The sequence below is a fragment of the Rhea pennata genome, chromosome 20 (assembly GCF_028389875.1).
Source record: "Rhea pennata isolate bPtePen1 chromosome 20, bPtePen1.pri, whole genome shotgun sequence".
Lineage (NCBI taxonomy): Eukaryota > Metazoa > Chordata > Aves > Rheiformes > Rheidae > Rhea > Rhea pennata.
The window spans coordinates 11,717,963-11,732,437 of record NC_084682.1 but is presented as its reverse complement, the minus strand read 5'-3'; the positions used below and the strand labels follow the sequence as shown (position 1 = coordinate 11,732,437).

At 50.0% G+C, this 14,475-nt stretch overlaps 1 protein-coding gene across 1 annotated transcript; it reads right to left on the bottom strand.

Annotated features, from left to right (window-relative positions):
• Nucleotides 1-4,791: 4,791 nt before the first annotated feature.
• CCDC183 (coiled-coil domain containing 183) lies at nucleotides 4,792-13,399 on the bottom strand. The gene is made up of 14 exons (XM_062592620.1): nucleotides 13,333-13,399; nucleotides 12,653-12,774; nucleotides 12,035-12,112; nucleotides 11,040-11,207; nucleotides 10,772-10,876; nucleotides 9,967-10,089; nucleotides 9,446-9,574; nucleotides 9,139-9,199; nucleotides 8,475-8,575; nucleotides 7,976-8,136; nucleotides 7,318-7,483; nucleotides 6,020-6,142; nucleotides 5,668-5,764; nucleotides 4,792-5,103 (listed from the first exon to the last, which is right to left on the bottom strand). Exons 1-14 carry the CDS (start codon nucleotides 13,397-13,399, stop codon nucleotides 4,967-4,969), a joined length of 1,638 nt encoding a protein of 545 aa, XP_062448604.1. The 3' UTR covers nucleotides 4,792-4,966.
• Between the last annotated feature and the right edge of the window lie 1,076 nt (nucleotides 13,400-14,475).

Genomic DNA, 14,475 nt, shown 5'->3' with positions numbered 1-14,475 from the left:
CCACCTTTGTCATCTTGCTCTGATTTTCTCCTAGTTCCTTTTCTGTGGGTCTTTCTCTAGGCTGTTCTCTTGCAAGGTAGGGTGATGCAATTCCCTCTACTTGTGAGAACAGGAGGCAGCTTCTACTTTGAGCAGTAGAAATATTTACCACGTTTGTGCACAAAATGATGATTTTCATAGAATCTTCTCCCGTGTCTCTGTCATTGTTGCAGGATGCAGAAAGCAAGGATTTGGTTATTTCAGGGAAAGAAGCAACTGCTTCTTGGATGCATTCTCCCCTTCTCTTCGTGTTTCCACAGTAAGTAGTTTGCTTCTCTCGTCCTTGGTAGCTGAAGGTAGCAGTTCATTGCCAGGCCTTATCAGCTCTGGAAGCTATTTCAGACAAACTTTTTCAAATGAATGGATTGTGGTGAATTCTCTGTTTGTGTATGATTATTCTAGGATGTGTGTTTTCATGCTGAATGGTGACTGTGCTTTACATTTACAACATAGGTCTGACAAAGAGAATTTAGGCAACATTTACCATAAGGCTTCTCCTGAGTATTCTCTTTCTTCTGGGTAAGATTGCAAAAGTATTTACATATCAGAAGGAGTCTAGTGTTTGTCTGTACATTGATTTTCAAAAGCAAAATATTTCTTAGAGGATGGAACAAAAACCACATCCCTACAAATCATATGCTTGTGTCACTTCCATGTCTTTTGGAACTCAAGTGTATAAATGGTATCCAAAATGACCTGCTTCTTGGGTCCAAGTGGTGAACGAAGAGAGATTTCTTGGAAAAGTGGGAGTCAAGAGGACTTCTACAGAGTTCTGCCCTGGGTTCAGTGCTGCTAACTGGTTCTAATAACCAGTTAGTTACAGGTTTGGCAGGGGTGACAAAAACTTTCTGTTAACAGATACACTGAGATCAAAGTGGGATAATTTGCGAGGGAGTTGGCAGATGAGCTTTGACTTCAGAATGATCTCAGCAGATTGTAGGAAAGGAAGCTAATCTATTCTCCATGGTCATGAACAGGCCTAGAAAGAAGGAGCATTTATCTTAGCGTTCACTTTCTCAGAACAGGGACAGGGATGCCCTGGAGCAGACCCATAGAGACCCTTCTACTCCTCCAGTTCCTAGCATTCTTGTGATTGTCTCTGAATTTCTCGTCGGAGTACTCAAAGACAATGCATATTCTGCTTTGGAAAGCTACGGGCTTTCCTGAAGATCTTGGTGCCCAAATCAGGTCAATGCAAGCTAAAAAGGGAATGTGATAATCTTTCTTCAAATTGTTGTTGTCATCCTGTTCCCAGGTATGCCCATGAGCTAGCACAAAGAAATCCAAATGCAGAAGTGGTTCCTGAATTCCTAAAAGCCACCTAAGAGAAGATGATGGAGGAAGAAGACAGGATGGCCCCCACAATAACTAGGGAATTGGACCTCCTTGCATACAAGGAGAGGCAGAGAGAGCAAGGTTTGTACAGTCTTAGGAAGGGACAGCTAAAGGCAGTTAGGGGATTTTATGGATGCTTTTGTCTATCTAACGGGAGAATATTGAGAAGACAGAACGACGTTCCTCTTGGAGGTGCCCAGTGAAAGGGCACTACAGTAACTTTCAAGTAGGATGCAACCCTGTCTAACATGCTCTAGGTGACCCTGCTGAGCGGGGAGGTTGGACTAGATGGTCTCCAGAGGTCCCTTCCAACCTTACTGATTCTATGATTCTGTGAGTTACTGTGGAAGATCTCAGGACAACCCAGCACTCCAAACTTCATTTGATATTGCTGAAGGACACTTACCCCCTGCATTCTGTTCCCTGGCCCATATTTCTGCAGACAGGAGTTGCACTTTAGGAAAATCCCTTGGCTCTCTGAATAGCTTACTCTGCCTGGAGCTGTGGGCAATCAAGGGGTTGGCATGTCTCACGGAACCAATATGCTTTAAATTGATTGGAAAAACTGACCTTGGAGAGGATGAAAAGGCAGCTCCTGACCTGTGCCAAAAGTTTTCTGTTTTGAAAGCTGGGAATTCCAACTTAATTTTCTTAACTACTTACAAAGCAGTGAGCAGTTATTGTATTTGGGCTGAAGGTGCCAAAAGAACAAATTGGTATATATCAGAGTAGTGCAGAGATTGTGAAACTTCTGCCTTAACATAGAGTTCTTCCCCCCAAAAGAGACCTTGATGGGTCAACACCTCCTCCTAGCAAGCCCCCTTTTCAGAGTATGAAGGAGATAAAGCGTAGAAAGTGAATATCCCAGGGAACAGTGTTGCCCTGTAGAAAGGAAGATTTGGGTGAGGTCCAGTGTGAGAAGGAGCCTGAGACCTCATGAAAAACAAGAGATTCAGGTGACAGCTCAGACAGCTTTATCACGGGATTGAGCAGATCTGCATGTCATTCTAGCTTGAGGTGTCACAAAAGAGGCTGTTCTGAAGAATTTTCTTGTTTCTTACTTACAGGGAGACTTCCTGGCCAGTTCCCATTTTACCAAAAGAAGCTGCCTCCCATTCCTGTGAGTGATACGGAGGAAAAGGAAGTAAGGGGGAGGAAAGAGAAGAAAGAGTTTCTCTTTCTTCAACGTAAGATCCCCCCCCATTACCCGGGTCAATGTGGAAACCAAAGTCAAAGGAAAGCAGACTGAGCATCTACACAGGTGAGACCTGGGGAGGTAGATAAGGGTGAGGATGAGCTCTCTGACTTCTGAGCATGAGCTGTTCCCTTTAGGTGTAGAGTTTGTCTTGAGCCTGAAGAGTTGTTGGGGAATGTTGCAGTGGCTCATGTTTTCTTGAGGAATGGCCAGTGTGAAGCAGGGTTTTATGAGACTCTCATACTAGCTTCATTTTTCTCCTTACTCTGCTTCCAAGCTACAGACCTTTTTTGGCAGCAGACTGGAAACCATGATTCCAGGAGTCTGGAATAGTTTTCTCTTGCCCTTTAGGTTTAAATGAAGAGGAGATTTTGTTTGAAGAGGAAAGGGTTCAGGATCTATAACACTTTCGTATTAGAGAGAGGGAAGATGTCTACATGCTTTCTAATAGCTTCTAAAAGATGTTAAAGTTTTCCTGAGATTTGTTCAGCACTCTAGGCTGGTCCCTGAAGTCAATAAGAACTGAGACATGATTAAGTACGTAGGAGCTCTCTGTTCTAATGGGAAGAGCGTGGCTTTACAGGACATAAAGCAGAATTCAAATTGTTGTACCCAAAGAGACCAAGAAACTCTGTTTACACCATCTGTTTGTCTGTTTGGTTGGTTTTTTAATTAACTGGAAGCCTCGTATTTTACAATAAAGCCTGTCTGTGTGGCCAGCACAAAAGAAGTGCCAGAAATAGATTAACTGGCAGGATGGCTGTTCTCACAAGGTCGCTTTCTCCTTCTTTTGCATTGAGTCCCCTCAGTACTGTTCCATTTTACATCCTTTACATGTAGTATTTGGTACTACCTCACAGCTGTTAATGCAATTGCCAGGAGACAGCGGTATCTCCAGAAGTCTGTCATTGCAGATGACACTGTTCATATAGCAATAGATCTGAGCATCCTGAACGTCACCAAGGCAATATTGTGGCACTGCAGAGAAGCAGAGCTCAGGACTATCCCTCTCTCCTTCCTTTGGGCACAATCAGCAGGATACCTGGTTCTCCTCTGGAACTGCTGACTGCTGCAGAAGCAGGCACACAACCCATGAGCGTGGGATGAACAGCCACCTCCTCCAGTGCCCATGCCAATTCATCCAGTGTGTATTTTCAGATTTCTACTACCATGTTCGGGCAGCTCCTCACAGCAGAGAACTCCTCGGTCCAAACCCCAGACTGCACACTCTGTGGTGGGCATATGAGAACAGGACAGGTACACAGCATGGACTGATGCGATTATCGTGTGATATTTAAATTCAGAAAGTGTGGTTATATGGATATTGGTTTTGAGAAGCTCCATTAAGATGTGTTCTCTGATACATTACCTTATTTCTAGAACTTCCTTTAAAAGATGCAAGTTGCTTTATACTTTTACAATGTAGTCAAATTTATAGCCTTACAAAACATGTCACAGCATTTGATGTGACCTGCCAATCTGCCTGAAGGCTTGGCAAAAACAGGTTCTTTCCTTTCCCTTTCCCTTATGAAGTCACAAGTGATGTCAGCATGAGGCATGGAGGCCTGGTAGAAGTTAGAGTGAAACCCTGGTCTGATTCTGACGTCCCCCTGTAGGCAACTATGAGGTTATTCTTCTGAGTTTCCAGCAAGGACCCGGCTGTCCCTGCCAGAAGGTTCTCTGCCATCTGTGTCTGGGGAAACAGCACCATCTATTTGCAGCATTGCTTTATGAGCGTCTCTCTTCGTTTGCCATAAAAGACAATGCGAGCCAGACAGGCCAGAGAGCCCTCAGAGCAAGTACACGTGTGCTACTCCATCCAAGATCTGGGAAAGTTGCATGTCAGTGACCCACTAGTGGGACTGAGAATCAAAATCCCCAAGCTGAGGGCTTGGATGCTGCATCCTCTACCTAATTAGGTCGTGTTAGGTGACATGGGTTGGACATTACCTTCAGGCATTTCTCTGCAGCCCGAGGCTAACGCCTAAAGCTTGTTCTGAGTTTTAGTGTTGTGAACATGAGTTGGACCATGTAGGGGCAGGGAGGGAAGAGGCAGGAAGAGTCTCAACTATGATGTGAAACAAATTTAGCACTGCAGCTGTAGCCCCATTTCACCATAAACAAGCCCATTTGACCTTAAATCAAACATCCCTTACATTCAAGGAATGTGAGCTGGCCCTCAAACATTGGCACATGTAAGGTAGGAAAGTCCTGACTCTCCATTTCTCCTGTCTGCGCTCTGCTGCCTTGCATCTCTGGCTGTAGCTGTGATCCTGGAACGCCCACCCAAGATCCCACTGCCCCCAACTCCCTCCAGTTTTCTACATGGGTGTGGAAGGTATAGAAAAAGATCTGCTCTATTGTCTCTGGGGGAAAAACAGCAGGGTGACAGGGGTGTCAAAAGCTTTTAGGGAATGACTGCTGCTTCTTCTTGCCACTTTTCATCTTGCTTTCAATGAAGCGCAGCCCCTGCTTCTTGATCTCATCTCGAGTGAGAACATGGCCATGGTCTTTGTCAGCAAAATCAAAGGCATCTGGAAGAGAGAGCAAAGTGGCACTTGCTGTGGACAAGCTGCTGGGCCACATCTTCTGTGCCTGCACAAGCCTGAGGGTTAGTGGCACCCCTGCAGGACTGTGGAGAAGCCCCTCATGCCTAGCCCACTGCCTAGCGCACACACTGCCACTTGGATTTTCCATCACAGCATCTCATACTGACCTGCTAAAGCCTGACAACACTATTGCCATCTCTGTGACCCAACTTTCACACTGCTGGGGTTTCCTCAAAAGCTCTGGGTCTAGAGTCACAAGGTAGTTGGCCACTGTCATGCCTCAGAGACAGCCGGGGTCAGTTTACAGGTCCAGAACTGCTGGGATCCTGTGAGGCAGGTAAGACTGCCCAGAAATCTCAGAGGGTAGGGACAGATGGGCAGGTGGCTAGAGTTCCCATAGGCCTATCTGTGGGCAGTTTAGAGATCCAGAACTGCTGAGATCCTGTGAGGCAGCTCAGACTGCCCAGAAATCCCAGAGGGCAGCAGCTATGGCAATCACTGTGGGACATCTCCTTTCTGTGCCCACCCCTCCCCACAATGCCCTCATACCTTGAACACCACTGCCTTCATCCTCCAAAGAAATCTTCAGGTTCTGTGGCTCATCCTTGGTAGTTTTCTCCAGAAAATTCCTGACCTTCACAAAAGTCTGTAAAAGTCATTTGGAGTTATGTGCTGAATGGACGTGGGTGTTAGAATTCAAGAGGTGCCCCATATTGGTTTTGTCCTTAAAGAGGACATCTCACAAGGCCCAGGGCTGCCCTCGGCCAAGCCCCTCCACAGGTCCTCCCCAGGGCAAACTGCATCCTCCTAGCGGGGAGGACAGCTTGGGATGAACCACCCACAGAGAAAGTCCCACGTGGGTCTGAGCAGATGGGCAGCTCGGTCAGAGCCCTGTGTGTACCTCATTGTTCTCATCCAGGCTGTACTGGGCAGGTAGGTTGGTCACAAGCTGTGCCAAGTGCAGCAGCTTCTTCTCACAATGCTGCAGCTTCTCATTCGTGTCCTTGGCCTCGACAGAAGTGTCCTGCAGTCAGAGGGAGAAGAATAATCACAGTGGGAAAAATTACCTGTCCGGTGCTCTGGGTGACCACATCATTCCGGCACGTAGCTGTAACTGCACTGTATGCGGCATTGCACCACAAGTGTTATCGCTACAGGTTCTGCACCAGCCAGGGTGGCAGCAGAGGAAGGGGCAGCCAGCAGCAAGAGCAGGAGCATGTTGGGAAGAATCAGGAGTGGGGAGGGTCTCCCAGCTGTCCACACACCCCCTTGCCTATGCTCCTGTTTGCTGCCTGTTTGCCCTCAGCATTCAGCACTGCTCCTGCTCTACACCCTGCCCTATGCCAAGCACCAGACAGGGTCTCTGCTCAGCCTTGAAGCCACTGGCTCCAGCATCCCATTTCCAAGCAGGAATGGGAATCAGACTCTTCCTTCCCAGCTCTGGTCCTATCTCATCTGCTACATCGACAGCTCGGCCTCACTCTCCAGGACATCCCTGAAGCCCACTTGCAGACCCTTCTTTTAGCCCTCCTGACTGGAAAGAGCCCAGCAAGCCGCAGAAGACATGCATGGTGTAGCAAGGGCCACAGAGACCTGCAGCTGGAGGGCCAGACACAAGAGAAGAATGAGCTGCTTTCTCCACATCTCTAGGGCAGAACATCATTGTAGGACTGCAAGATCTCACTAGCCTGACCAATTGCCCTTATGCTACTGACTCGGAGGAGGTTTCACACTACTTGCATTTACTACTCAGAGACTGGGGACACAAGACTGAAGCTACGATTTGAGCACAGTCAGTCCAATCTGAGAGCCGCTCATACCAGGTCAAAGCTCCAGACCCACATGGTGCTGTGGTAAGCACTGGGCACTATCAAGTTCTGATGGTTTAGAGGCTGTCTGCACTGCGTGAACAGCGATGTCTAATCCATTTCCCCAATGAAATGCCACAGCAATGAGACTTTGGTGCCCAGCACCATCTTCTGTGTGGCTAATCCTGTTCAGGTTCCATCCCCAGGTCAGTGGGGCTCTTTTGAAGCACCAACCAAAGTTCCCAGAGGGGTTTTGATGAGAGAGACCTGCACTTCCGTGTAATTTTTATTCCCTCATCCTCTCACACCTCCAAGCACACTTGCTGGGCAGCATCCTTGCTCCTGTCACCCTGCAGGCATCTCCCAGCTTTTCTTGGCATAAAGTAGATACCTGGTCAGGCACAGTGATGCCATATAGGCGAATGAAGAGGTTATCGATGCCATTTTCAAACATGAGCAGGAGCTCCTGGTTCTTCAGCATCTGGGCTTGCATCTGTTCAAGACGGGCCTCTTCTTGCTGCAGATTGATCTTCAGCTCTTCCTCAAGCTTCCTAGAGCTAACCAGATTCATGCATACGTCCATACAAGTGAACATACACACAGAAACAGCTAAAATATTACAGAAGCTGCCCAGGTGTCCCCCTCCACATAGCATACAGATATACTGCCTACAACCCAGGTAAGATCTGCTGGTATTACTTTCCTGTCCAGGCACAGGACACATCTTGCAGTTCAACCCTGTTGGGACAGAGACTGAAAAACTTCAACTAATAGCACCTTGCTCAAGCTGTTGTGCAAGAAACCAGGCTTGGTTTGGAGAGGTGGCCTCCCCACCTCTCCTCGCCTAAAGAGGTGGCTTTAGGTACTGCTCATCCCCTGGCCTGCAGACACAAGGATCTTGGGCATGTCTCATTGGCCCCTGTCTCCACAGTCACAGGATGATTTTTGGATACTCTGATGGGACCAATGCATGCTTGGGAGCTGGAGGGAGTGCCCTTCTTAAAAAAAAAAAAAAAAAAAAAAAATCCTGATGCTCTGGCCAACAGTACCTGATTGCACTTGGGGGTTGGTGAAACTTGAGCTCAGCCTGTTTCAGCTCCAGTTCCTTCAGTTTATCTTTCAATACCACCTTCTTTTCCTCACACTCCTTAATATGCTGCTGCAGGTCTACTGTGGACTTCTGCTGAGCCAGAAGCCTCCCAGCAATGTCCTGGCCATAACAGGAGAAGTAAGAAGAATCAAACCACTGTGCCCCAAGCCTTGGTACACAGAATAAGTGCAGATTCTCTTCCCCGGGCCATGACCTCAGGGACATTTCTTTCACTGCAGCTTGCTGCAGGCTCACAGCACAGAGAAAAGCAGCTCTATCTCTGTCAACACAAGGACAAGGACTTTATAGGTCTCAGAGGGCAAAGGACAACAGAGATCCCCTTAAATAAAATGAAATACAGAGATATCTCAGGTCCCAGGGACAAGTGTTTCACCAGGAGTTCCCAGCATCCTCCACTGAGCTTGAGTAGCTTTTACCAGAGGCAACTTTTGCATTACCCAGAGACGGGAACACTGCACTGCAGACTTGACTTTCTCCACCTCTGATGTCACCCGGGCCTGATGTTCAATCTGGGATTTGGTAGCCTCCCGTTTGGTACCTGGATGTGAGGAGGATATATCAGAGAAGGATAGTTGTGCCAGACAGGCCTGGTGGTTGCAGGACACAGAGGTGGGGCAGCAGAGAGGTGTGACAGAAGGGACTCCACCTGCACCAGGGCATCCTGAGGGCAGTAGCAGCTGCCTCACCTGGAGCAAGAAGGGGAAGATTTCACAGGAGGAGTTTCCCAGCCATGGCTCAAACAGGGCACACTGTTGCACAGATCCCCACAACCCTGAATTGCCTTCCAACGCAGAGGTTAAGGGCAGGTCCTACCTGCCTTCCTGGGGCATGCCATGGGGCAGAACCTGCCCTGGAACTTCAAGATATGTCTTACAAGATGCCAGTGCTGAATGCAGGACAACAGAATGGGGCCCATTGCCTGTGGCCTTGGAAAACACATCTCCAGAGTGAAAGAAAACCTATAGGGCTGAGCAGCCATCCTTCAAGTTGGCAAACCGAAGCACTGCCCCACACAGCCTAGCAGATGGCAAACACTACCCCTGGGGCCATCGTGACAGACCTCATGTCCCCTCTGCCTGTACCCCCCCTCAAGGCACTCACCCAGTAGCGACTCCTGGGAAATCAGGGGTGGGAAGTCCACAGCGAGTTCACCCTTGGCTTGCTGCAAGGACATTCAATGAGACCCTCTGAGCTGTTAGGATCCTCAGAGAGTTGGCTCTGCAGCCCCCTGTCTCCCTGGCCCTGCAGCCTCCTCACCCACAGGGGTTTCAGCAACGTGACCATCCGTGGCTCAGAAAGCAGCTCAATCCTGACGTCTGTCAGGGTGCTAGGCACAAGGCTTACCACCCAGCCAAGTAGAGACTCAGAGTCCCATGTCCCTCTCTGCCCCAGGCTCACACCAGCTCACCGCTCTTCTGTGCCTTTCACTTGCGTCCTTGAGGCGGATTCTGTCAATTCGCTCCTTTTGAGCAGCCAGGGAACGGTCCCTGAGGTTTCTTTCCATAAGGAACTGAGTTTCCAGGTTGGCCAGGTCCCCCTGGAGCATGTTGGAACAACAGAGAAAGGAGAAATTACTTTCAAAGCTAGAAGGAACCTTTGCAAGCCACCTGAGCCACATGCTGAAATGTAGCCACTTCTGGGACAGCAAGTGTCAAAAACAACCACTCCTGGAACAAACTGTGTAGGAGACTGCAGGGGGGCAAAGAGAGCTGGAAGGATGGAAGAGGCTGGGTTTTATCACAGCTGGTGCTTCTAGTAGGCTGTTCCACACTCCAGAGGGAACCTAATCCAAGAGCTACAAAGGCATCTGGATAAGGTGGGTGTGTCCAGCTTGGTCTCTTTTATTCTTTACTGCAGGAAGACTCGCTGGCCTGGGAACCTAAAGCAGTCTGGAAGAGAGTCCCAAGGTGCCCTAGGCCAGGTCCTCACCTTGGCTGACTCAGTGGCTTTGAAGGCATCCAAGGCCATGAGCTCCATGCCTTTCAGCTCCCCCTGGTACACCTCGACCATTCTGTGCAGGACATCCAACTGCAAAGGCAGGTGGGCCAGCTCCTAGGACACACACAGTCTGTCAGGTATCATTTCCTTTTCACAGGAGAAAGGGGGATGCAGAGCCCAGGCCACCCCAGGATGGGCCCACGGGAACTCCAGCCACCTGCTCACCTGTTCCCGGCCCTGTCTACACAATGCCTCTGCACTGTGCACAGATGTACCCTGCTCTGCATGGTGCTCCCAGATCCAGGTCATCCAGGTGCAGGGCAAGAACTCCCAGCTCTCTTCTCACCCCACATATAGGTTTGTCTCTGCAGAAGCCAGTGGCAGGGCAGGGCTGGAAAGCGGTATGCCCTGCGTTTACTCAGGAGGAAGTAAAGAAGCTGGCAGGGTGCAGCTGGGACATACCAGTACCAACAAGCAAGCAGCTGAATCCCAAGGAAGTAAATCTCCACAAGATGAGTTGAAGCAGAGCCTGGCAAGGCCCTCATGCTGCAGGGCACCTCCAGCCCTGTGCTGAGGTCAGCAGTCCCCTCAGCAGGGCCTTGCGCTCTCTGAGCAATGCCTTCAGCAACACTGCGTGTGTCTTCCCAACTGGGAGCTTTTGGCCATTTCAGCATCCCTGGCTGCGTATGCATACGCCTCTGCTTCTGCCTTAGCCAGGGAGCTCTAAAATGAGCTCAAGGTGGGACAGATCCATCCTTTGTCACATGGCATAATGGTACGGCGAAGGAGAGCTCACCTTCTTCAGGACATCCCGCATCGCCATGTACAGTGTGTTGACCTTCTGGCCAGTGCGGACTTTCATGAGCATTTTTTCAATGTTATTCTCCAGCTGGCGAATCACCTGCAGCAGAGATGGCTCCAGTTGGGGGTACCCCAGATGACCCAGACTGCCAAGCACAGCAGCTGCCTGGCTCTCTTGGGAGAGCAGAGATGGATGCTGGATTAAAACTTCCATATAACCCTTGGAGGCTGTGGCTCCTGCCTTGGGAGTAGACCACATGTACCTGCATCTGGGTCTGGTACTGTTTGTCACTGGTTTCTGCCTCCATCGAATGCTGCAGCTGCCTTTGCAGCTCATCCAGGGCTCTGTCCCGTTGCCTCAGCTCATACAGCAGCATGTTGCACATGTTCACCCGGTCAAAGATATCATTCTGGAGCTTCTCTCGGGCCATCTGAAAGCACATGTGAGAGCTCACAGGACCTCAGGGAAAGCTCACTAAGCACCCACTGGAAAAGGGCCATACTCCGGGGCTCTGCTCGGGCAAAGTCCCCCCACTCCCCCCAAAGCCAAGCCAGGGACTCTAGGGTGTTTGCTCTGGGTCACCAAGGTGAACAGGCTGGCACTTCCCCTAGCATGGCTGCTTCCAGGAGAGCTTTGCTCTAGAGTATCCATGGATCAGAAGCCGACCAGGATAAGGCAGGTGTTGATATTGATGTCTGTTTATAGCAGCCGTGAATCTGGCTTAGACTGTGCAGAATGCAGACCTGGGCGCGAACGTCAGTAAAAATCAGTCAGTGCCCCAAGTACGGATGCTGGGAGAGAGCATTGGTGCAGCTCTGTCCCTGCAAGAGGCCTCTGAGCAAAGGGAGCTCATCTGGGCCTGCCCCACAGCTCCAGAGCTGCCTGTAGCTCCCTCAGATTTGTAACGAGGACATAACTTGGGGCCATGAGGTGCGTGGTAGAGACAGCCCTGCACTTCTGTGTGGCCCCAGGGATAATCCTTGTTAGGGCAGTCAGGAGGTTTGTTGGGTCTGCTCAGAGAAAGGATCTGCTTGTGGAGCTAAAGGGAGATACCACTGACAGATGAGTAAGCCTTTCTGTCTGGTGCCCATCCTGTGCGATTGCACATGAATGCCCTATGTATCAAAGCACTGTGTCTGAAGGACTGCTGGCACAAAGGGATCTCCTGAAAGGATCCTTTTCTCTGGACTTACTCTTCCGACCGCCCCTCTAGCCCCAGTACCTTCTGAACAGCCCGGATCAGTGCTGGCTCCTTACCTCTACTGTGCTTCTGGCCAAAACGGCGCCCAAGCGTTTCTGTGCTCTGCAAGCCTCAGAGATGATGACCCGGTCATGCTGCGGGCGGGAGAGGGGATCTCAGTGCCAGCATAGGGACCATCTCTGTCGCACCACTGTCTCTGTCTGTTATTGCCTGGTGCTGCTGCCCTGACACATGAATTATTCCCTCCTGGGGAGGAGTCCCCTGGAGCTCCTGCACCCCAGGGTTGTTCTCAGTGCCACAGTGGGGCTGCCAGAGAGTTGCCCCTTCTGGCTGCCCCTCTATTAGAATCTCGTTAGCTGCAGGAATCTTCTTTCAGCTCAGCTCTGCTCAGCAGCAAGGACAAGGCAGAGTCAAGGCAGCTTGGCTAGGGCACCTGCAGGCCAACACCAATAGCTGCTGAACTACCATGGGACAGCCCTGTGCCCATGCCTCTGAGAACACTGTGCTGCAGGAACCATCCCTGGTGATAGGAGGACGTGGGCAGTGCCCAGTACGACACCAAAATGGTAATGAAATGGATCCAGAAGAGAAGATGGGTCCATTCCAGAAGATGGCCACAGGCAGGGTCATGGGCTGCTGGGACAGGGAATGGCAGGGCCCATGGGCATAGATACCTTCTCAGCAAGACCTAGGGCACAGATGTCATCCCGCACAGTCCCACGTAGGCAGGGTAGCAGGTATCTATTCTGACTGAGCTTCTCCTCAGCAATCTGTATGAAAAGCTTCTTTCCTTGTTCTGAAGGAAATTAAAGGGCTGTTGGTGCCAGGCAGAATGACTTGGCCAGGCAGAGCATAACCCATCCTCACCCACTGCTGCTTCCCTGCTTTCCACAAGCCAGTTCCCTTCTCTCTCTCAGAGGTCAGTCAGCAGGAGAAAGCCTGGCAACACGTGATGTTGGGTTGAATCCTGCCTCCTAGTACCTATGCAGTGCTCTGCATGCACAATCCATGCCCTCAGTTGGCACCTGCAGGTGACCTTAACATAGCCATGATCTGGAGACCGGTCCCAGCTGAGCACTGATGCAGCAGCCTCTTTAAGGGCCCTGACATGCCCCTCGTTCAGAGGATTAACATGTCCCAAATAATGAGGCAACCAGTCCAGACCTCAGCTCTGATGCCCACTGCATTTTGCTGTGAACTGTCACTCATTAGCTTTTACTCCCTTCCTGGAGACCTTTGTCCCAACCCCACTGGGGTCCCTGAGCCCCAGCCCCAGCCTGCTTTCCAGCATCCCCAATGGTGTCCCACAGGACCCTCACATTGGGGCATCCCACTGAAGACAAGAGAGCATCACCTTGTAAGGAGATGATGGTGCGTAGCTCCTGGATCTGCTGGGTGATGTCTGTCTTCTGGTCCTGCATGGTGGCAGGGGTCCTGCCTCGGCCCTCGAGCGTCAGCGCGTGCACGGAAGCTGCCGCAGCCCTTCTGTCCCAGGGAGACGATGCCACTGCCACTTTGTGACATCAGATGGAGCCCAGCCACCACCCCAGCACCGGCATGGAACCCTGGTGCCCAGAGATCTCTGCCACCACGTATGGCACCATGGGTCCCCTCCAGCCACCACATCCTGGCTCCTGTTTACCTCCAGTTTAGCAACTGCTGGGCCATCTCTACTGGCAGCTGCTTCCCATCTCACCTGTTTCTACAGGTGACAGGAGCACTTCGGATATGTGGCTGCAAAATGCAGACTCATCTACCCCCAAAACCTGCACTGCCCAAGGGTGGGACAAGCTATTTTGTCCTAGATGGCCAGGAAGTTTTAACTTCCAAACACAAACGTGCTTCTCTTCTAAGGCATCTTGCATTTTCCATTATTTTTCCCCTATATGCATTACCTCACGTTTATTTACATTGAAGCTCAGCTGCTATCATTGTGCCTGCTCAGTGGCTCTAGGGAGTTCCGTCAGGAGTTATTTGCAATTACTACCCTCTTTGAGGTAGTCAAACGCTGTGCTGCCAACTGAGGTACCAACACTATTTCCCATCACTATGATTATAACATACTCTATTAGGGAAAGAATTACATCAGCCCAGCTTGGACCCATCCAAGCCTCAACAGGAAACATGCAGAGAAGAAAGTGATAGGTTACCGAAGCACCATCTCCCAGCTGCAGAGGCTTGGTCAGGACTCCTAACAGTTTGGTTTAGGGGGTAGCCATCAGATTAAGAAAGATGAATAACTGCCGCTGCATTTGTTCTTCTCTTCCTACCGACTAATATAATTGTTTACCTCATGTTGTGAGGAAAATTTCAAGGAAAAATTTGTTTATATGATTCAAAACCACTAAGAGCATTCTCCTCTCGACTGCTCATACGTTTCTTACACCAAGATGAGACTGTAACAACCTATACATGTTTCTTTGGAAATTTCAGTTAATTAGTCAGGAGAACACTGTACAGAGAGTTATGCTCCTATTGGTATGGGCAGGAGTTGAAA